Source organism: Aphelocoma coerulescens (genome assembly GCF_041296385.1).
Source record: "Aphelocoma coerulescens isolate FSJ_1873_10779 chromosome W unlocalized genomic scaffold, UR_Acoe_1.0 ChrW_unloc_scaf_3, whole genome shotgun sequence".
In the NCBI taxonomy this organism is placed as follows: Eukaryota; Metazoa; Chordata; class Aves; order Passeriformes; family Corvidae; genus Aphelocoma; species Aphelocoma coerulescens.
In genome coordinates this window covers 2,368,939-2,390,934 of record NW_027184082.1, presented here as the reverse complement: position 1 = coordinate 2,390,934, position 21,996 = coordinate 2,368,939, and the positions used below count along the sequence as shown (strand labels likewise).

Below are 21,996 nucleotides of genomic sequence, written 5' to 3'. Positions count from 1 at the left end.
TCAGTATTTTGCTGAGAATATCTTTGAATTTAGAAGGCTTGTGTCTTAAGTTTGTTCTAGTTGCTTTATCTAAGTTTAATGCTTCTTTTCCACAGTATGGGTGGGATCACTCAGTTCACAAAAGGAAAAGACTCCCCCGAGTGAAAAGGTCTGTTGTGTACTACCTGAAAGGTAGAGAGGTCAGGATGCAGAATGAGTCCAGCTATCACCACTTGTTGCATGGATACGCAGCCCAGCAGCTTCCCAGCCTCTTGAAGGAGAGAGAATTTCACCTTGGAATCCTTAATAAAGTATTTGCCTCCCAGTGGCTGAACCACCGGCAAGTGGTGTGTGGGACAAAATGCAACACAGTAAGTGCCACCTATCTTTTGCTTCTCACTGTTAATTATTCCACCCCAAATGGCGCTTACCATAATTGAAGTATGTAGATAGCCAAGGAATATATTAGGAAGTAATTAGGTGTGGATTCCAAATTGTGCACAATTAATTTTGAATGAAGGTAATGCTTAACGATCACATAATCTGAAAACATGGTACTATGCAGATGGCCTGAAACCTGAGGCCTATACCTCATGCAGCATCTATCTAATCCACATAGAGAGTTTTACATCTATTTGCAGGATGGTAAGCAACAGTGGGGTTCGATCTTTCTTCCTGTCCTGCAAATGTAAAGTTAATGAATGATGCTAGCTTTGCTAAATGGTAGCTAACATGCCTGGTAAAACTTGCTAGTAAGACTCTATTTTTGTTGCGCTCAGTCTTTTACTGTTTGGTTTTATGTATGGTTCTGTGCTGCTGACTTGGGTCTGGAGCATCTCTCATGAGGAGAGACTGTGGGAGCTGGGCCTGTTTAGTCTAGAGAAGAGAAGACTGAGAGGGGATCTCATTAATGCATATAAATATCTCAAAGGCAGGTGCCAGGAGGATGGTGCCAGACTCTTTTCAGTGGTGCCCAGCAACAGGATGAGGAGGAATGGCCATAAACTAAAACACAAGAAGTTTCACCTCAGCATGAGGAAGAACTTCTTTACATCGAGGATGGCAGAGCACTGGAACAGGCTGTCCAGGAAGGGCATGGAGTCTCCCTCTCTGGAGACATTCAAGACCCACCTGGACACATTCGTGTGTCACCTGCTCTGGGTGGCCCTGCCTTAGCAGGGGGTTGGACTGGATGATCTCCAGAGGTTCCTTCCAACCCTAACAATTCTGTGATTCTGTGATTTCAAAAAGTTGCTACAAAACTAAAAACTATGGTTAAACTCCAGATATTCTTCAGAGTAGCTAGAAATGTTCCAAGCTGAAAAAAATTAATTTCACATCTTCAGGATTATCCTTTGCTTTTCCAGTTTGTAATTTTTTTTCCACTCTAAATCTATTTTCAGTGTTTAAATAACTTTTCTTGCTTATGTACCTTTACATGCTTTAGCAAAATCTGAAATCTCGTCAGACTCTGTCATGTTTCAGATTTCATATTTCCAAAGCATCCCTTTATAGGAAAATATTAAAATAATGTCCTATGTGATTAATAAATGGAGGAGATCATACTTCTTAGGTAATGCTCTCTCTGCTGGAGTTAGTGGCCCAACTTCATTGGCTGAGGTTTCAATGTCATATATGAAATTCTGATTGAATTAGTGCAAAATCCCAAACCTGTTCTTTGCAGGTTGGTAAGTGCTATAGAAATGAATTGAGCATTGTAAAGAATGTATAGATCAAGCAGCTCTAAAACCTCAAAGTATATCACTAGGTGTGGTTGTTTCTTTACCTCAAGATTTTTTTTTTTTTTATTTGCAAAAGCCACACTCAGTGATCTGACCTGCAAGGGACAGTGTTTTTTAGTTTGGTTTGGTTTGGTTTGTTTTTTCATTTCAGATGTTCTGTTATTATTCATAGTTACGTAGCAGGAGGCTTTCATGCAGTAGCTCTTAAGAAGCAAGGCCTATCTGTATAAACAAAACAGTCTTTTAATAGGAATTAAGTCTGAAATAGAATCTCTCTGCCTTCAGTTTCCATGTGTGTTCATTGCCTCAGTCTCAAGAGTATTTGGTTTTCTGTGAACTGCATGTGATACCCATGTCTGTCTTCAGAGTCTAGTAGTTTCCATGCCAAGTATAGTGTGGGTGGTAGAGATGCCCTTTAGCAGGCAAAGTCTCTCACTTCTCCATCCTTTGTCATCTGTCAACATGTGCTGTCTCCCAACTTCCTGAAATTAAATGTGGAGGGCAAGACACAAAAACTGACAAATATGATTTTGGCACTGAACAAATTCAATTACATCAAAGTGTGTGCCCATTAGATAGTGCTTCAGAGTTTCACATCAAGATGGATTGCCTGATTGTGTGGTCTTGTCTCTGGAAATGTAGTTCAGTCAGTCAACTTGTTACCAAATCTCTGAAAACCAGAATAAGACACCTTAACACCAGCTTTTTGTGTTAAAGAGGGCATCATTTATTCAGGTGCCTGGAAGGGCATGGGGGATCACTCCTTCCTAACATGCCCCCTGATTTCTACAAACGTGTTGCTAATATACAATAGCCAGAGATCTGCCGGGATGAACCACACTTCTCATAGAGATATGATGGAACTCCATTTATTCTATTGTCAGACCCATAGTTATACCCTAATTCCCCAAGCACACATAAGCAAGCTCCATACTATTGGATTACAGCTACTGTTCACGCGGCCTTTAATAGCAAGTGATTGGTTACAGATTAATATGCACGCGACTAACTAACATAAGTTTTTCTCTTTCTATGGTCAGCATCCCCCTCCGCAACATCCTGTCGGCTTGCCACATCAGCATTGCTCCTCTCTTTTTTCCCTAGTCAAGGACAGTTCACTAATATAGCTTGGACTGTGCACATACACATGTCCCTGTTCACTCAGCCATTTCTCTACAATATACAGTCACTACATGCATATTATAAGTTGTCCATTACCATAAACCCCCCCCCCCCCCCCCCCCCCATGTTCCTTAAGTTCCCAAACTCAGTCCTTGTTTTGGCTGTAACTACATTCCTAAGCCAGATGTCTCCTCTTAATCTTCCAACGTCCTTACTTGGAGAACAATTTCTGCATGCCTTGCTTCTCTGCCAAAGGTCCACAGACACAGTGTCTTTCTACTAAAAGCTCACAGTTACAGTAGAAATTGAATTAACCTTTTTGGTATCAATTCCTCCCTTTGAAACTTTTCAAATTCCTTAAGGCCATTTGATAAGTTTCAACTTGATGTTTATCTATAGTAGCATATATTCCTGCAAGGTTACGATTGATCATTTTGCGAACACAGCCAATAGCAAGACCGATAATTACTACGATTACAACTATGATGGTTTCCAGTATTCCAGCCAGCCATCCTCTCAGGGACCATCCCCCAATTCCTTGAAGAATTTTATTGAACCAATTAGTTTCAGAGGCCTTTTGGATAGCCTTGCTATCCTTAGCAACTTGCTGCATTTCATTAAACTGTTTTTGTAGATCTTCTGTTACATTTGGGATGCATACACAAAAGTGTTCTCTATCCAATTTTAAATACCCACAAAGCCCTTGTTCTTTGGCCAGCAATAGATCTAAGGCCAGCCAGTTTTGTAATGTCAATTTAGTATTTGCCTGTATTTGCCCATTTATGATTTGAAATCCCTTTTCTGTAGCTTCGGATAGTTTCCTTAGTTGCCAAGTTAGATTTTCTAACAAAATACTGTTTTCTAGAGCCATGGCTCTTGGTAAGAGAAAACTCTGTAGGGCCCATTTAAATTGTGTGGAAGCTGAAGGCCCTGTCTATTCATCCTTGGTGTCTTGTTTTACCTTACTCCAGTATTGGGCTTTTATGGGTCTTCTTCTCCAAGTTGGGCACAAGGTTAATAACTCTAAGGTAACTTGCCAGGTGGTTGGTCCAAGCAGGAGTCGGGTGGTCCAATATCCATCTGAAGTAGCCCAGACAGTGTAACCGGGGGAAGGAACTTGCAGAGATTTAATGTAATTTAAAGGTTGGTTATTGCAATTTAGAACTAATTTGGCCATCTAGCTTATGGTGCTAGACTGACTTTCATAATTTTGTTTTTCTCCACACCTCCATTGACTCTTATTTAGGTTATACATAGGTGTGATTCCCCAATCCAGACACCACTCTACCTTCCCCAAGTATTTCCATTGTCCTTCTAAGGAATTTGTCCAGGTATGAGGCTTGCATCGGAGAGTTTGACACTGGCAAGTCTGAAACATTTTGGGTGTGATTCTTAGTAACACATAAATCAAATAACCTGGCTGCCTGGCCTCTTGAGGCTGCCAAGGCAAAATCAAGAAAATATTGGTCGAGACTATGGGACCCTGTTGGATGCTCTGTACCTCCTTTGTTCCCAAAAATAGTTCTATTGTCTCCCGGCCTCCAAGCTATCAGATCCTCAAGAATACAATCTCCTCATTGCCTACATCTCTCCTTCTCATCCAAATAATTGGTGATGTTTGCTTTTGCTATTGCATTAGTCATTATCATATTGAATTAGCATTGACAGATCTATAGGGATAATTCCTCAAGGAATAGGTTCCCCTGCTGAACCGGGGATAGGAAGGCGGGCTGTAATGTTGGACAGATTACACATTTTACCAAACCCTTGGATTAAAGTTAATACTAAATTTTCTTCAACCCCTCCCCCTAAAGACAAAAGGATTCCTATAAGCATTAGCCTATACATTTCACTACTTGTCTACAGATGTCTTCAAGATTTTCAGCTGCAGGGGTCAGATGTTTTCCACTGTTCACTCTGAGTTGAGAGCCTTCTTAATTCAGGTGCAGTGAATCCAGGAGTTAAATCCTTTAACATTCACTGCTGTTCTTGTAGTCAACAGAACTCGATAAGGTCCTTTCCACTGCTCCTGAAGTGGTTCCAATTTCCAGGTCTTGATGTATATGTGATCCCTGGGCTGAAATGAATGAACTGGGGTGTCTAGGGTAAGAGGTTCTGAACGAATGACAAACCTTTTTAGTTCATTGAAAGATTTTCCCAATGAAACGAAACATTGTTCCATTTTCTGTTTCTGTATTTGTTCCTCGGATCCAGGGAAAGTTGTAACAGAATACGGTCTCCCAGACATCAACTCATATGGGCTCACCCTCAGGTTAGTTTGGGGTTGGACCCTAATTCGTAACAAAGATAATGGTAATACCTGTGGCCATTTCAAGGAAGTTTCCTGACACATTTTGCTAATTTGTCTCTTTAAAGTTTGATTCATTTGCTCAACCCTTCTGCTAGATTGCAGTCTCCATGGCGTATGTAAATCCCAACTTACACTTGTTGTGGTTTGACACTGGCCAAATGCCAGGCACCCATAAAAGTCGCGCACTTGCCCTCCCCTGCCACAGCTGGGCAGAGGAGAGAAAAATTAACCAAGGGTTTGTGAGTTGAGATAAGGATCAGGAGAAAACACTCCAAAGGCAAAACAGGCTCAACTTAAAGTTACAAAGTGAACTTATTACTAACAAAATCAGAGGAGGATAATGAGAAGTAAAATAAGCCCTTAAAAACCACCTTTTTTCCCCCCAGCCCCTCCTTCCTTCCCACCGACAGTGCAGGGAGACAGGTTATGGGGGTTTGGTCAGATCATCACCTGAGGTTTTCTTCCATTGCTCAGGGAGAGGAGTCCTTCCCCTGATGCACCATGGGAGCACAGTTCTCCATGAACTTCTCCAGCATGGCTCCAAATCTCACAAGCAGCAGTTCTTCCAAAACTGCTGCAATGTGAGTCCCTCCCATGGGCACACAGTCCTCCCAAAATGCTGCAGCGTGGGTCACTCTTCCACAGGGTGCAGTCCTCCAAGGACAGGCTGCTCCAGCCTGGAAGCAAGGGCCCCCTCTCTCCACTGGGTTTTCCACTGGACCACAGCCTCCTCCAGGCATCCACCCACTCTGGCGTGGGTACCTCCCCCATGGGCTGCAGGTGGATTCTCTGCATCCCCCATGGACTCTATGGGCTGCAGGGGGACAACCTGCTTCACCATGGTCTTCACCACGGTCTGCAGAGGAACCTCAGCTCGGGCACCTGGAGCAGCTCCTCCCCCTCCTCCACTGACCTTGGTGTCTCCATGTCATTTTCCCTCACATGTTCTCACCTCCTCCTCTTCTCTGGCTAGAAGAATATCTGTGTGTGCCCACTTTGTTTTGATTTTCTTCTTAAACATGTTATCACAGAGGCATTACCAACCTCTCTAATTGGCCCAGCTTTGGCCAGCAGCATGTCCATCTTCAGAGCCATCAGGGATTGGCTCTGCTGGACATGGTGGAAGCTTCTAGCAGCTTCTCACAGAAGCCACCTCTGTGGCCCCTCCCTCTACCAAAAACCAGGCTGTGCAAAACCAACACAGGGCCATTTGCCAAAATGACTTCGCACTGCTTCTGCAAACCAAAAGAAAAATACACATACAGCTAATAATCTCATGGGGTATGCAAAGTAGATCCAGATCATAAAGATTCATGACTATGACAACTGTAGTATCTAGCCATGCCTGTCTACCTTGGTCCTTGAGTGATAGCACTCTTACAAGCTGTACATCTGAATCACTTTAAAAAAAATAGGAGGGGAGATGGATTTCCCTTTGTTTCATCATCCAGCCTGTTTGCTTGTTATAACAAGGTTGTCCTGCAGAGAACATGATAGCTGAGATTGCTGTTTCTCACAGATGAAGTGTGGTCCTTGGACTTTTGGCAGATGGCCAAAGCAATCCTAACTTTGAAAATCCAGGATGTCAAGTTATTTGGCACACTATGTTTTACTATCAGGAAGAACCAAATTATATGCAAAGCTTAAAATCAAGGGACAAATATGCACAGTTCACTGTTTATGGGTTGGTGGAGTTTACTGCATCCAGAAAAAGGTTTTGTGGTTGTTTCTTAGTTTCTATTTAATGACTAGCGGGAAAATAAGTTCTTATTCCTGCTTGAGATAAAGGAAAAAAATGTAGTTCAGCTATCAGGACTTTGTCAAGACTCTTAGAGGCCTGGCTGCTTTGGAGTTATTTGCAGATGTACTTATTTCAAGAGTAATGAAGCTACCAGTTTGCTTGGAAGTAGGCCAATTTCTGTATTTTCATTGGATTTATGTCATTGTATGTTGTGGTTTTGGCTGCACTTGCACAAAATATATGACTACCTTTAAACTTTTATTGTCGTGTCTTTAGAACTCTTAAAATGGTATTCAAAATTTCTGCATTCTTAGCTGTGTGCCTATCTTCTTTCTTAATATTTATCCCTTTTTTGCTTTAGAAGTGTCTTAACAACTGGCTTCTCTTGGCTTCTGTTTGCTGCATTTACAGGGAAGATTTCTTGGCAGTCAGTGGTGCAGCTTTCAAGAGTGATCTTCTGTCTTCCTGTGCTGCCCCAGGTGATGCAATAGTTCTAGCATATGCAGACAGTGCTTGCTTATTTTACTCTAGGGAGGTGGTGGTTTTTAAACTACCCACAACATGCCAAGTTCCTTATCAAGCAAGGGAAGAAGTTACTACTCAGACCTTTACAGCTGAAACTAAAAAGCCTGTCCCTTAACTGTGCAGTTTCTTGCCTTAAGAGCAGTTGCTGTTCGGGTTATGGTAATACTGTGCAAGTGGAAGAAAAAGTGAGAAAATGACAAAGCAATTCAAGGGCTGACAGTGGATTAGACTTGGGTACAAGCAGATGAAAGCACTGCAAGAAATATGTTCTGTTGCTGCTTCTGAGAACATATTTATTTGGAAGCTTGCTATGAGAAAATGAGGTTGAAGATCTGGGGTAGAAGTGTGAGAGTGATGCTTCAGCATTGTCTCTTTCTAAGGTGTTTACCTTTTCAGCCCAATTAGTTTAGAGTTTAGCTAAAGGAATTTTGCATTGGAGTAAGCCTTTATTAACCTCCTATCAAACACAAATCTATGACAGTGGTATCAGACTGGAGAATGTAAACGGTTTTTAATTTCAGTCTTCATACCTTTTGAGATGCTTTTTGAAATGTGAATCTGTTACAGCTAAAGCACAGTTTTCCTGAGTTTGTGGGCATCCTGAGTTGTGGATGTGTTTTCCTAAATAGTACTTCTGGTGCCAACTTCAGGACCTGCAGATGTCACTTGCAAGCCTTAATCTTAAGTACTTAACTGTTGATTTTGATTTTTTTTTTTCAGTAATTGAAGGAGGATAGGGGAAGGAATTGGGTGTTTCTGTTGGAAGGAAATATTGAGGAGGAAAAAAGAATATGTGTTTATAGGGGAAGGACAAGGGAGGATGAGAGGAAAGGGAATTACTGGTCCTGATCCTATAGTGCAGGTGTTAATTTTCAGGAATGTGGTTAGGGCAGAGAGGCTGCTGTATGCATTGTGTTTTTACCAGCTGTCTTGGGCAATGAAGTCCATTGTAATATAAGGCTTGGGAGAAGTGAGGACTGCCTTCCTCCTATTCAGCTGTTGCCTGACCCCACACCTGCATGCAAAATAAAGAACTAAATATGAAAATTCAGTCCCTGTAGGAACAGTCATCTGTTTGTGCAAGACTGCTGCCTACAGAAGAAGATCAGTTGGGGGTTGAAGATGATGCATAACACACAAATAGTGATGAATGGATTTCAGCTTTTTCTGCAGAGTGAGTTTAATGTTCCATACTTTATCAGGTTTTGATTAATACTCTGCTACTTCAGTACATCACGAATAATAGATAAACTGCTAAATTTTCTTGTGGTTTTGATGCTTATTAAAGAACAGACCTACAGTCTGTGAGAGTTCACCAAAACCAACTTGTATGTATAACTCCTGAGAACCTCTAGATTCCTCTTCTGTCCTTCTAGAAATGTCTGACAAATGATTTCAGAACAATTTCCTTGAGGTGTGTATTCTTTAAATTGCATTGAGTTCTCTTGGGATTTTGTTGTTTTCTCCATCTTCGGTTTACTTCCAGAGGCTTTGAGACAATGTTATTTGGTTATACAAGGAACAAACTTAAAAGAATATGGGATTTAATTATCCCAGACTGTGATTCTGCATCACTTTCCCCAGTGCCAAGTCATCTTCAGATCCTCCATTTCCTTGCTTCACTCATGTTCCCTCAGGGCTTTGTCTGCTCTGTTACGCCTATTTGACTGTTAGCACAGCTGCCCTCTGAACAACATCTGTGAAATGATCCAGTATAAGAGCCTCGCAAATAAAGGTGCACTTTGGCAGGTGATGTAAACCTTTGTTCTAGTTCAGACTGTAATGGTTGTGTATATTTAAACTGTATCCCATCCAAAACTAGGACAGTATCTGCCCCTTATTCCATACCATTTATATCATGCTGGGTCCATGCTTTCTACTATGCCATCACCTTTCCTCTCTTTTGATATATACACACAGATATCATTCCCTCAGTCTATGGGCCATCCCTATAAAAGTTTGTTACATTCATTTAGTCCATGACCTTGGGCTCCATCTGTCATAACAGTCTTCCAGGGTAGGAAAGATGGTGTGTGTTGTTGGATTGTTGCATGCTGAAGCTTTTCTGATTCCATCACTGCTGTGCTTGTCTGGTTTTATCAGAGGTCATTCTTCATTAATGTGGCAATCAAAAGTGAGTTGGGTTCAGATACCTTTGGTGTTGACTAACCAGGTGGTCTTTGCTAAATGTGTATCCCAATGTTTAAAGGTTCCACCACCCATTGCTCTCAGTGTAGTCTTTAACCATCGTTTGCATAGTTCAATCTTTCCAGAAGCTGGTGCATGATAGGGCCTAACGCAACCGGGGGCTTGTAATCACAAGCCCCGGCGTGCCCTCGGGCAGAGGGGACGCAGCGTTAGCCTCCACAACGTCCTCGCTGGACGGCTCAGTGGAATCGGTGTGGGATGTGTGCATGCGCTGGCTCCTCCTCAGAGGAAGCACGTCGGGCGGCCGATGAATTAGGCTCGCGTTAGCCCGGAGGCAAAGAAGGCGGGAGGGGCTTCTGGTGTGAGTTCCAACAGGTTTATTTGCAGGAGGGTCCAGGGACCAGAGCAGCCTCGAGGAGACGAGGGCTAGCCCCTTTATGGGGGAGTGGAGCAAGGCAGGGAAAGAGAAAACAACCAATGGGGTACAAGCAGAGGGGAGGATACAATTTTCAGAACAAATGGAGAAAACAGGGAGGCAGGAGTCATAACAGGGAACCAATTAATAACTAAAAAAGGGAGAACTTTCTGGAACAGGGGGAGGTAATTTAGGATTGGGAGCCACCCAGGGGGAGGTAACCTAGATCTCAGTGATCTCTTCTGGTGACTGACATTTGATGGTTTCAGCCCTAGACCAGGCTGAGCCACCCCAACAATAGGGAATGTGATACACCCACTCAATGCCATGTTATTTGGCCCAGGTGTCTATGAGGTTGTTTTGGAAATGAGTTCCATTGTCTGATTCAATTCTTTCTGGAGTACCCCATAAGACATGCTTTCCAAGGCCCAGGATAGTGTTCTGAGCAGTGCCATGGGGCACAGGGTATGTTTCCAGCCATCCTGTGGTTGCTTCCACCATCAGAAACACATGGCGCTTGCCTTGGTGAGTTTGTGGGAGCATGATAAAGTCAATCTGCCAGGCCACCCCATATTTATATTTCAGCCATCATCCTCCATAGCAAAGAGTCCTTAACTGCTTGGCCTGCTTAATTGCAGCATGTTTCACGTACCTGGATAACCTGTGCAATAGTGTCCACAGTCAAGTCCACCCCTCGATCACAAGACCATCTATTTGTTGCATTTCTTCCTTGATAGCCTGAGGTGTCATGGGCCCACTGAGCTAGAAATAATTCACCCTTATGTTGCCAATCCAGATCCACCTAAGCCACTTCAATCCTAGCGGCCTGATCCACCTGCTGGTTGTTCCGATGTTCTTCAGTGGCCCAACTCTTGGGTACATGAGCATCTACGTGATGTACCTTCACAACCAGGTTCTCCACCTGGGCAGCAATATCTTGCCATAATGCAGCAGCCCAGATGGGTTTGCCCCTGTGCTGCCAGTTTTTCTGCTTCCATTGCTGCAACCACCCCTACAGGGCATTTGCCACCATCCGTGAATCAGTATAGAGACAAAGTATTGGCTGTTTCTCTTGTTCAGCAATGTCTAAGGCCAGCTGGATGGCTTTCACCTCTGCAAATTGACTTTGACTCACCCTCCCCTTCAGCAGTTTCTGTGACGTGTCATGTGGGATTCCATACAGCTGCCTTCCATCTCCAATGCTTTCCCACAAGATGGCAGGACCCATCAGTAAAAAAGGCATATTGCTTTTTGCTTTCTGGTAATTTATTATATAGTGGGGCCTCTTCAGCACATGTCACCTCCTCCTCTGGTGACATTCTGAAACCTTTGCCTTCTGACCAGTTCATGATCGCTTCCAAGATTCCTGGATGACTGGTGTTCCCTATTGGAGCTCATTGTGTGATCAATGCGACCCACTTACTCCATGTAGCATCAGTTGCATGATATGCAGAGGAGACCCCCCCTTTGAACATCCAGGCCAGCACTGGCAGTCGGGGTGCCAGGAGGAGCTGTGCTTCAGTGCCAATCACTTCTGAAGCAGCTCAAACCCCTTCATAAGCTGCCACTATCTCCTTTTCAGTTGGAGTATAGTGGGTGTCATGGTTTGACACTGGCCCAACGCCAGGCACCCACAAAAGCCGCTTGCTCACCCTCCCCTGCCACAGCTGGGCAGAGGAGAGAAAAAAAAATTAATGAATGTCGCTGTTGTACCGAGAACGGTGAAAGACGACACGAGTCCAGTTTCAGGATAAGTGGCTAAAAGGCTATATTTAATTATATAAATCAGTTTATATAGCTTTGTTCGCAAGGGTGGCATGACACCATTGGTCGCTTGACCATCCACCTCTCAGGGTGATTGGTGGAATGCTCTGACACCCATTTCAAAATATTTTCTCTGGTGTACCATAACAACTTGGAAAACAAGTTTGCACCTGTGAGATAAAGCCTTGGTTTACAAAAACCTCAAGCTGTTTCTCAGTTAGCTTGCATGAGAAAGAAAAACTTCACAGGATGCTGCAGCAGCTGGAAAATTCCTCTGCTCCTAGCTTTTTAGTATCCACAATTAACAAAGGGTTCATGAGTTGAGATAAGGATCAGGAGAAAGCATTTCAATGGCAAAACAGGCTCAATTAAAATTACAAAGTGAATTTATTACTAACAGAGTCAAAAGAGGATAATGAGAAGTAAAATAAGCCCTTAAAACACTTTTTCCCCCCAGCCCCTCCCTCCTTCCCACCGACAGTGCAGGGAGACAGGGTATGAGGGTTTGGTCAGCTCATCACCTGAGGTTTTCTTCCACTGCTCAGGGAGAGGAGTCCTTCCCCGGATGCACCATGGGGTCCCTCCCACAGGAGACAGTTCTCCATGAACTTCTCCAGCATGGCTCCAAATCTCACAAGCAGCAGTTCTTCCAAAACTGCTGCAATGTGAGTCCCTCCCATGGGCACACAGTCCTCCCAAAATGCTGCAGCGTGGGTCACTCTTCCACAGGGTGCAGTCCTCCAAGGACAGGCTGCTCCAGCCTGGAAGCAAGGGCCCCCTCTCTCCACTGGGTTTTCCACTGGACCACAGCCTCCTCCAGGCATCCACCCACTCTGGCGTGGGTACCTCCCCCATGGGCTGCAGGTGGATTCTCTGCATCCCCCATGGACCCTATGGGCTGCAGGGGGACAACCTGCTTCACCATGGTCTTCACCACGGTCTGCAGAGGAACCTCAGCTCGGGCACCTGGAGCAGCTCCTCCCCCTCCTTCTCCACTGACCTTGGTGTCTCCATGTCATTTTCCCTCACATGTTCTCACCTCCTCCTCTTCTCTGGCTAGAAGAATATCTGTGTGTGCCCACTTTGTTTTGATTTTTTTCTTAAACATGTTATCACAGAGGCATTACCAACCTCTCTAATTGGCCCAGCTTTGGCCAGCAGCATGTCCATCTTCAGAGCCATCAGGGATTGGCTCTGCTGGACATGGTGGAAGCTTCTAGCAGCTTCTCACAGAAGCCACCTCTGTGGCCCCCCCTCTACCAAAAACCAGGCTGTGCGAAACCAACACAGTGGGCTTCAGATCCTCTGCATTCCCAACTTCAAAACCCCAGGGGTCAACCTTGAGTCTTCCCTGGTGCTTTCTGCCAGAGGCTCCAGGAGGGATCATTCTCCCCAGCTGTGGTGTAGAGCACATTTTTTACATCTTGCCCTGTCCTGGCTGGCCCGAGGGGCTACAGCATGAACTGTCTCCTGTTTGATTTGCTCACAGGCTTTTTGTTGCTCAGACCCCCCTTGGAAATCATTCTTCTTCCCGGTCACTTGTTAGGGAAGTCTTATTATAATTTGGAATATACATTCTCCAAAATCCCACAATGCCTAAGAAAGCTTCTGTTTCTTTCTTGTGAATTGGTGGAGAAATTACTGTTATTTTGTTGAACACATCCACTGGTATCTGGCAATGCCCATCTCTCCATTTTATTCCTAAAACCTGTATCTCTTGGCCAGGTCCCTTGACCTTACTTTGTTTTATGGCAGAACAGGCTTTCAGAAGGATTTGGACTATTTTCTTACTGTTGGGGTTTTAGGAGTTCTTTTGTTTTGGTTTTTTTTTTTTTCTCTTAAAAGAATTTTCCCCATACATGTTGCTAGGACGCAAATTACTGGGCACTCAAGAGAGACAAAAAGGCCTGGCCACAGGGGGAGGGGCTCAACTGGCTACTCTCTCTCACCTGGAGTTTTCTTGTGTAGGTCAGAGATGCCGTGAGATTTGAACTGGGATAAAGAGGTTGGGTACAGCCCCTAGGGCTCTTGCTCCCTCAGCTTTCGGAGGGGGAGAAAGGCTGCTGTGGTTGTGGAGAGAATTTGTCGCTGCTTCGGGTTCCTGCCCTCTGCTGCCTTCCTCCTACTGTGAGTGGAGTTTGCTTGCTGGAGCAGCTGTTACACTGGGACCCTAACACCTACCTCACTAAAAAGAGGGACCTTTTCACCATCTGCTCGGGTGCCTCAGGGAAAACTCCGGGACCCCAAGCCCACCTTTCCCTGCCCTGCTGGGAGCCTGTCCGTGGCTGCCCTGCCCCTGCCGTTCCTTTGCCGCCGCTCTGAGTTTCACTACACTGTAGCCCTGCACCCCCCTGCCTGCCGAGACGTCCCGGGGTTTCTGCTGCAGCTCTGGAGTTTGATACATCTCATCTGCCTCCTGGGATTTTGTGTTCGTCCCTGCTGTTCCCAAGGGTCCTGCTTGGGGCACCGGGATCAGCTGCCCCAGGGGGTTTGTGAAGCAAGCTTTTTCGTCCGCCATTACCGCATGCTCCCCCAGCTCACTCCGGAGCACCCCCTGCATCTGCGGGGGAATTATCACACCTGCCCTGCTCACTGGGAACTGCCAGCGCCCCTGCCAGCTGTGACCGTAACTGCACCAATGGGGAAAGTGCCTGACAGCCGAGAAGGCTGTCACTGGGTTTCTGGTTTTGTTTGTTGTTGCTGCCATAGTTATTGTTGTTTGTTTGCCTAGATATATATATATATATATATATATATATATATATATATATATATCAGTAAAGACCTGTTATTCCTATTCCTCATATCTTTGCCTGAAAGCCCCTTAATTTCAAAATTATAATAATTCGGAGGGGAGGGTGTTGCATTTTCCATTCCAAGGGAGGCTTCTGACTTCCTTAGCAGACACCTGTCTTTCAAACCAAAACACTTACCTGTCTCAAAAACTTCTACTGTATTGCCCCACACAATGACTTCATTAATGTATTACAGGAGTTCCGGAGCTTCATCCTTTTCCATTGCCGTCTGGATCAGTCAATGGCAGATGGTAGGGCTGTTTCCACCCCTGGGCAGTTGGTTCCAGGTGTACTGGATGCCCCTCCAAGTGAAAGCAAACTGTGGCCTGCATTCTGCTGCCAGAGGGATTGAGAAAAATGCACTGGTGATATCAGTTGTGGCACCACTTGGCTGCCTTTGACTCCAGCTCATATTGAAGTTCCAGCATGTTCAGCACGGCAGCACTCAGTGATGGTGTGACTTCATTCAGGCCATAATAATCCACTGTCAGTCTCCGTTCTCCATTAGACTTTTGCACTGGGCATATGGGGCTATTAAAGGGTGAGTGGGTCCTGCTGATCACTCTGTGGCTCTCCAGTTCACAAATCAGCTTATGGGTTGGAATCAGGGAGTCAGCTATCGCAGTATTGCTGCTAGTTCACTGTTGTGGTAGCGATCTGCACCTGCTGTTCTTCAACCTTCAGTAACCCCACAACTAAAGAGTTCTCCAAGAGACCGGGCAGGGTAGACAGCTGATAACTTTCCTCTGTCTCCAGGGCAGCTATACCAAAACCCCACTGGTACCCTTTTGGATCCTTGAAATACCCTCTCCTGAGGGAATCTATGCCAAGGATGCACAGAGCCTCTGGGCCAGTCACAGTGGGGTGCTTTTGCCATTAATTCCCAGTCAGGCTGATTTCAGCCTCCAATACAGTCAGCTGTTATGATCCCTCTGTCACTCCAGAAATGCAAATAGGTTCTGCCCCTCTATAGCTTGATTTCATTAAGATACACTGTGCACTGGTATCTACTAGAGCCTTGTACCCCTGTGGGTCTGATGTGCCAGGCCATCGGATCTACAAGTCCAGTAAACCCAGTTGTCCCTCTCTTCCACCTGGTTGGAGGCAGGGCCCCTCTAGTTCTGGTCATAGGATTCTCCACTTATTTCTTGTAGAAATGGATTAGAATTTTCTTCTGTAGGATCAGGAGTAAGATCAATCCTTCCATTCTGCCTGAGAAACTGCCCACTGTAGCTTGGAGCAGCAGCTTTCCTGCAAGAACCCTCTTTTGTGATTGGTTTTCCCTGCAGTTCCTCTACCCGTGCCTCTAGGATTGAGGTAGGTTTTCCATTCTACTTCCTCATGCCCTCTCTGTGGTCCCACAGGCAAAACCACAGGGTACCCCATGGTGTGTACCTTCTATATCCTCGTTCTTGAGCAAGAGGATGCTTAATATTAATAGCTGAGAGGCTGATCCCTACAGGTGTAGAGTAGGGCATATCCTCTTTGAGTTCCTGGAACTCCCAGGACAGTTTTTCCACAGCCAAGATGAGAGAGGAAGAGAGATTGTCTTTGTATTCCCAGAGCTGGTGTTGTGGGTTTGGGTTCTTCAGGGAAATTTTTTCCCATCTGAAAGGAGGACCCTGTGAGGGGAGGGGGTTTCCCGGGAAACAGCAGAATAGGCAGCTGGAACGACCATCACAGACTCCAAAAACATCCTATGACTCATAGGACTACATCATTCCATTGTGAAACTCCCCGCCCTGGGGGAGGTACCACCTGAACCTGACCACATATAATCTCGAGGTTTGGGGGCTTGGGACACCAGCACCACCACTGGACAGATCCAGAGGAGAACCCGAACTTCCACAGGAGGACCAGACCTTCCACAGGACCACCACTTTTGACAAGACTGTGTACGGAAAATCACACTATGAAAAGCCAGTGTCCATAAAGGAGACTGAGGAGTCCTGCAACTTTATTAAAGGGAGAGAGTCCACTGGGGCACATGCCCACGGGATTTTCTCCCTCTACTCTCTCCCTCTCTCTCAGCTTTAGAGAGTGCAGCCTCCTTTTATCCTAAACTCCCGGCCGCATGTTGCCCTCTTCCTTTCCCCATTGGCTGAGGTACTAGGAAGGTACAGCCTTCCTGAACCACCTATCACATATTCCCCCCTTGAACCTGTCATTTTACCCCAAAGTTCAGAAGGTCAGGCTTGTGCAGACTCACTTGTCTGTTTCAGGAGTCAAGCTGTCTGGGATCTGCAACAAACCTGCTGCTTGAAGTTAGTAGAGACATCCAGACCCATTTCAAAGACTTTAACACCCATACCTTCACCCATAGAATTGTTTGTAAAGACATTAGCACACATCTTCCCTATCATGCACTTGTTCGGGGGTGAGGTTCAAAAACACTGGAGGTACCCACTGTCCTAGGCACTTGCCCATACTATCCTACACACCCCATCACTCAGAACTATTCAGCCTCAGGGCAAATCTCTGGGTGATGTTCTTAAATAGTTGTTTAATCTGAAAGAAGACCTGAACCATATGCAGCAACATGCTGACTCCTAGTAAAGGGCCAGGTTGGTTTCAAGGGTATTGAAAGGATATTCAAAATCTTAAAAATTCTCAAGTACTACTGTAATCCTCCTGGAGGAGAAGGAAGGCAGGAAGGCAGGCAGGCAGGAAGGAAGGAAGGAAGGATGTTGGAAGATGTATTCAGGGAGAAAAGGCAGAAGATCTAACTGTTAATAGTTCCCAATAGATGGCTCCCGAAGTACAGATAGGATGGCAATGCTGAGGACACATACCAGGTTAGTTTCACGACCAGCATTCTATTATATTATATCATGGGCCAGTATTATGAAGTACAACAAAATTATAACCTTGGTCCAGGCCTCAAGGATGATGAACATCACCATAGGCAACACATACTGCAAATAAAGTGTCACACAACACAACTCTGAGAACAAGTGCAACAACTTTGAGAGTAAATAAATCAACATTGTGACCAATGACTGTTAAACTAATATAATGAATGCATATTAAAAATTTGTTTTAACATGCTCTGGTCAGATCTGTCATTGTCTCAACCCTTTGAGCCCCATTTTGGGTGCCAAAATGGACTGTTGTGGTTTAACCCCAAATGGTAACTAAGTACCACTCACTTCTCCCCCCCTTCCCTGGATGGATGGGGAGGAAAATTGGAAAAAATGTAAAACCTGTGGGTTAAGATAAGAACAGTTTAGTAATTGAAATAAAGTAAAATGTTATTATAATAGGAAAAAGAGAAATAAAATCCAAAAAACAGAAGTGATGTACAATACAATCGCTTACCACCCACTGACCCATGCCCAGCCCATCCCCCGGCAGTGACTGGCAGCTCCCAGCAAATCCCAACCTCCTGCTTTATATGCTGAGCATGATGTTCTATGGTATGGAATATCCCTTTGGCCAGTTTGGGTTAGCTGTCCTGGCTATGTTCCCTCACAGCCTCTTGTGCACCTGCTCGCTGATACAGAATGGAAAACTGAGAAGTCCTTGATTTAGAGTAAGCACTATCAAGCAACAATTAAAACATCAGCATGTTATCAACACTATTCTTGTACTAAATCCAAAATACAGGACTGTACCAGCTACTAAGAAGGAAGTTAACGTTATCCTAGCGAAAACGAGGATGGATGATTAAAGTAAAACCCACAGTTATTTAATTGAGTTGTTTTAGGAAGGAATGTATGCATTTTTCAACTATATTTGCAGCATTTGTGGATTCTACATTTAAAAGAATGTTAGTTCAAAATAGGGAGGATATTTGACCATCTTGGTTTTCTTATCTGTGTGATAATGACTTGAATCTGCTTTTTTCCCCCAGTTATTTGTAATAGATGTCCAGACTGGTCAAATTACCAAGATTCCTATTCTGAAAGATCGTGAACCTGGCATGGTGAACCAGCAAGGATGTGGTATTCATGCCATTGAGCTCAACCCCTCAAGGACCTTTCTGGCCACGGGTGGAGACAACCCCAACAGTCTTGCAATTTATCGTCTGCCTACACTTGATCCTGTGTGTGTGGGAGATGTAAGTGGGAGTATTTGGGGAAAGTTTATTCTGTCCCAAGAATAACTACTTTGAAGTGTGTAAGATCAGAACAAGTTTAAAATATGGGAGTTTTGTAGTGGAGAGTGAATTTCTGAAAGCTTGAAAGTATTCCTGATCAAGTAGTCTTTTTTGACAAGATATCTTAAATATGAATGAGTACATAAATATATGAGAGGATTCTCAGGGTTTTAAGTCAGATTTCTTCTTCCTTACCCTCATTCAGGTCTACTTCAGATTACTTTTAAGTGTTGAAAATGTAACAAAATCTTAACTGTTAAAGTCTAATTGAGGTGATGATGATCTCTTGAAACTAGCTTTAGTGAAAAAGCTCTTTTGAGAAGTTGTAAAGATGATTCAAGGCTTTCCCTTCTCCAGAGCAGCTTATATATGTATAATTTCTCAGGTGGAACTTGGCTTTAAGGATTAGTTCTAACCCAGTGGCTTGTGACAGTTTGATAGACTTTGGTACTGTTTTTATTTTTGAAACATCATGAGGCCTTTTTAAAACAGCCAATCTTAAAAAGAAAATGGCTGAAACAAGTATAGTGGTGTCCTGTAAGCACTTCGCTCTTATTTTTCCTTTTTGATTCAGGACTTTGCATAGACATTAACTACAACAGCAGAGGTTGGGTCAGAGTTTCTGCAGTAGCAGATAACCAGCTGCAGAAAGGCTCGACTCTGAAGATTTGCATGACTTGTTATTCATTTGTGTGCCACTGTGACTGCAGCTTTTCAAACAGAACTAGAGCCTTATGGTCTTTTTTTTTATACACAGGCTTCTCACCTGCTGAGTAAAAGATTTTTGAAAAATTAATCTGCAGGTCATATATTGTAAACATAATGTTTTGGTTTCTTTTTAGGGATGTGCATTTGAGGAAATAAAAGTATGCAGCTACTTTATAGAAGTAATGAACACTGCTTTCAAAATGGAAAAAATCCAAGTCTTTAGAATTGAGATTAATTTGTCCTTGGTCAAAGATTTGTTTTTCTATCGCCTAATTGCTCTCTATTAATTATACATGTCAAAATCAATAAAAGTAAAAATTACTGTTAGGTACTTAAACTGCTTCAGATTGATAGTAGAATATTATTTATATATTTTTAGCATAGGTCTGTCTTTCTGAGTTTGCACTTAAGTATCCTTCACTTTGATATTTTTTTTGTCTGCCTTGAGACCACTGCAGAATATAATGGCACAGAAAATCTCTTTTTTTTCTTTTTTTTTTTTCTTTTAGGATGGACATAAGGACTGGATATTTTCAATTGCATGGATAAGTGATACTATGGCTGTTTCTGGTAATGTTAATTTTTAATTTTTTTTCCCAGAATTTTATACTGATGTACAGCACTTGATAGGTCTTAGGGAAGCACTTTTAGAAGACATTTGAAACCACTTGGAACTACTTTGCCTATTTAAACCATTCTTGGTCTTAGTACAGTGCTTTACTTTTTTTTTTTTTTAATTTGTAGAGCCCTGGTCTAGATTGTACTTTTTGTTTTTTTCTAGTATTAGGGGGAATACTGCTGTCTTTATAGTAGGTGTTGCCATGAGTGGGTGTCTAAACACGGTAAGTTCAAGGGAAGGATTCTACACAAGAATAATTTCACGAGGGATGTTGGTTGTCAGTTAATAACTTTGAATACAGCTGAACAGTACTGGTTTCCTGAAATCCTATGAAAGACTGATTAATGAAAACTCAGTTTGTTTTATCAAGCTATCAGTAAAGTTGTGTGTGTATGTATATATATATATATATATATGTACACATACTATGGTAATTAATACAGAAGGTTATAATGGAAAAGGTCAATTACTGACTTTTTAGTCAGTGTAGTTGGATAATCAGTGTAACTTCATAAAGTATTACTTAACTTGGGTAAAGGCAGAAATATGCCACTGAATTAATGTATTAGTCTACTGTCTTTCTGTGCTGAGAGGGTTTAGTATTCTATACAAGGAGATGTCAACCTGCAGGTGACAGAAAATCTTAGCTGTCTCATATAAAAATCAAATGCTTCAATCGATAATTCAGTAATATTAAAAAAACAAAAGCTAATCCTTGAGTTGATCCCTGCAATTCTCTAACCCAAATATCTGCATTAAAAAAACCCATTAAGTCCCATTGTGTAGGGAAGAAATGGAGGTACATGTCAAATCTATCAGAGCTGACTTAGATGGAAGTGAGTTGCCTAAACACCAGAAGGTGTATACAGTAATGAGTATTTTAGACCAAACCACTACAGATGGGTATAGGACCTTGGATTAAGCCTGTGTTGGTCTTTGATCCAAAGACATTTAGCTTTCTTCATCCAGTATTGTTGCTCTTACTGATTCATATTTTGTATAATTATCTTCAAATTCAGTAGAAAAATAAAATGAGTTCTTGCTTGTTTGGCCTCAGTTCCTGTGTTACATTCTTTAAACAAGAGGTTGAATGAGTTTAAAAAAAATTAAAAATAGATTTGATTTAAATTGGTGCAAATTGTGGTTTTAAATATATGTTTCTGTTCAGTTCACTAATGTGTGTGTACATATCCATAAGCATACTGTCAGAAGTCAAACTATCTAAAATTGGTATAAACCAAACTGAGTTTTCTTGGAGGTTTTTGTACTGGTTTAACAGACTGTCAATCTTGGCCTTCATAAGCCAGGCTCAGGCTGAACACAGGCTATTCAGTTGCCTCTGAGTTTATTCTACATGTGAATCTCTAATGGTGATTGTTGTACAGGATGGTGTTTTTTTAATGCATCCTAATCAGTTTGAAAACAGGTGAGGGGATCTAGCTGCTTGGAAACCATGTAGACAAACCAGTTGACAATAAGTTCAAAATGTAATGAACTTAACAGCTCAGTAAAATCATGATTTTGTTAATAATAATTAATATATAGGCACCAACAGTGTTCAGTTAGATTAAATTAATCTAAAGTATCCTTTCTTTCTTTAAGACCTTACTGTTTATTGCAGTTCATTTTTTAAAAAAAGAGGAATTATGAATATGTGAAATGCTGTTATGGACTACTTATTCAGGTTCCCGGGATGGTTCAATGGGTCTCTGGGAAGTCACAGAGGATGTGTTGTCCAAAAGTGATGCCAGGCATAATCTCTCTCAAGTTCCTGTCTATGCCCACATAACACACAGGGCTCTGAAGGATATCCCTAAGGAGAACACCAATCCTGACAACTGCAAAGTCCGAGCATTGGCTTTCAACAATAAGAACAAGGTCAGTAAGATAAGCAAGACAGTTGAGTAGTCCTAAAACTGTCCATATGTATTTGAAAAAAAAAAAAGTAATCTAAATCAAATATACTGGAGAAGCAACCTGGAGTGTGAGTTTGTAAGGACATCTATAATACAGAAACTAACTCTTACT

The 21,996-nt window shown here is 43.0% G+C and overlaps 1 protein-coding gene across 1 annotated transcript in view; it reads left to right on the top strand.

Moving 5' to 3' along the window:
* LOC138102861 (DDB1- and CUL4-associated factor 12-like) overlaps positions 1 to 21,996 on the top strand; it is a 59,164-nt gene that overhangs the window by 970 nt on the left and 36,198 nt on the right. The window contains exons 2-5 of the mRNA XM_069000612.1: positions 96 to 350; positions 18,396 to 18,602; positions 19,859 to 19,919; positions 21,653 to 21,846. Coding sequence (XP_068856713.1) covers positions 96 to 350; positions 18,396 to 18,602; positions 19,859 to 19,919; positions 21,653 to 21,846 — 717 coding nt within the window. The remainder of the gene's footprint in view (positions 1 to 95; positions 351 to 18,395; positions 18,603 to 19,858; positions 19,920 to 21,652; positions 21,847 to 21,996) is intronic.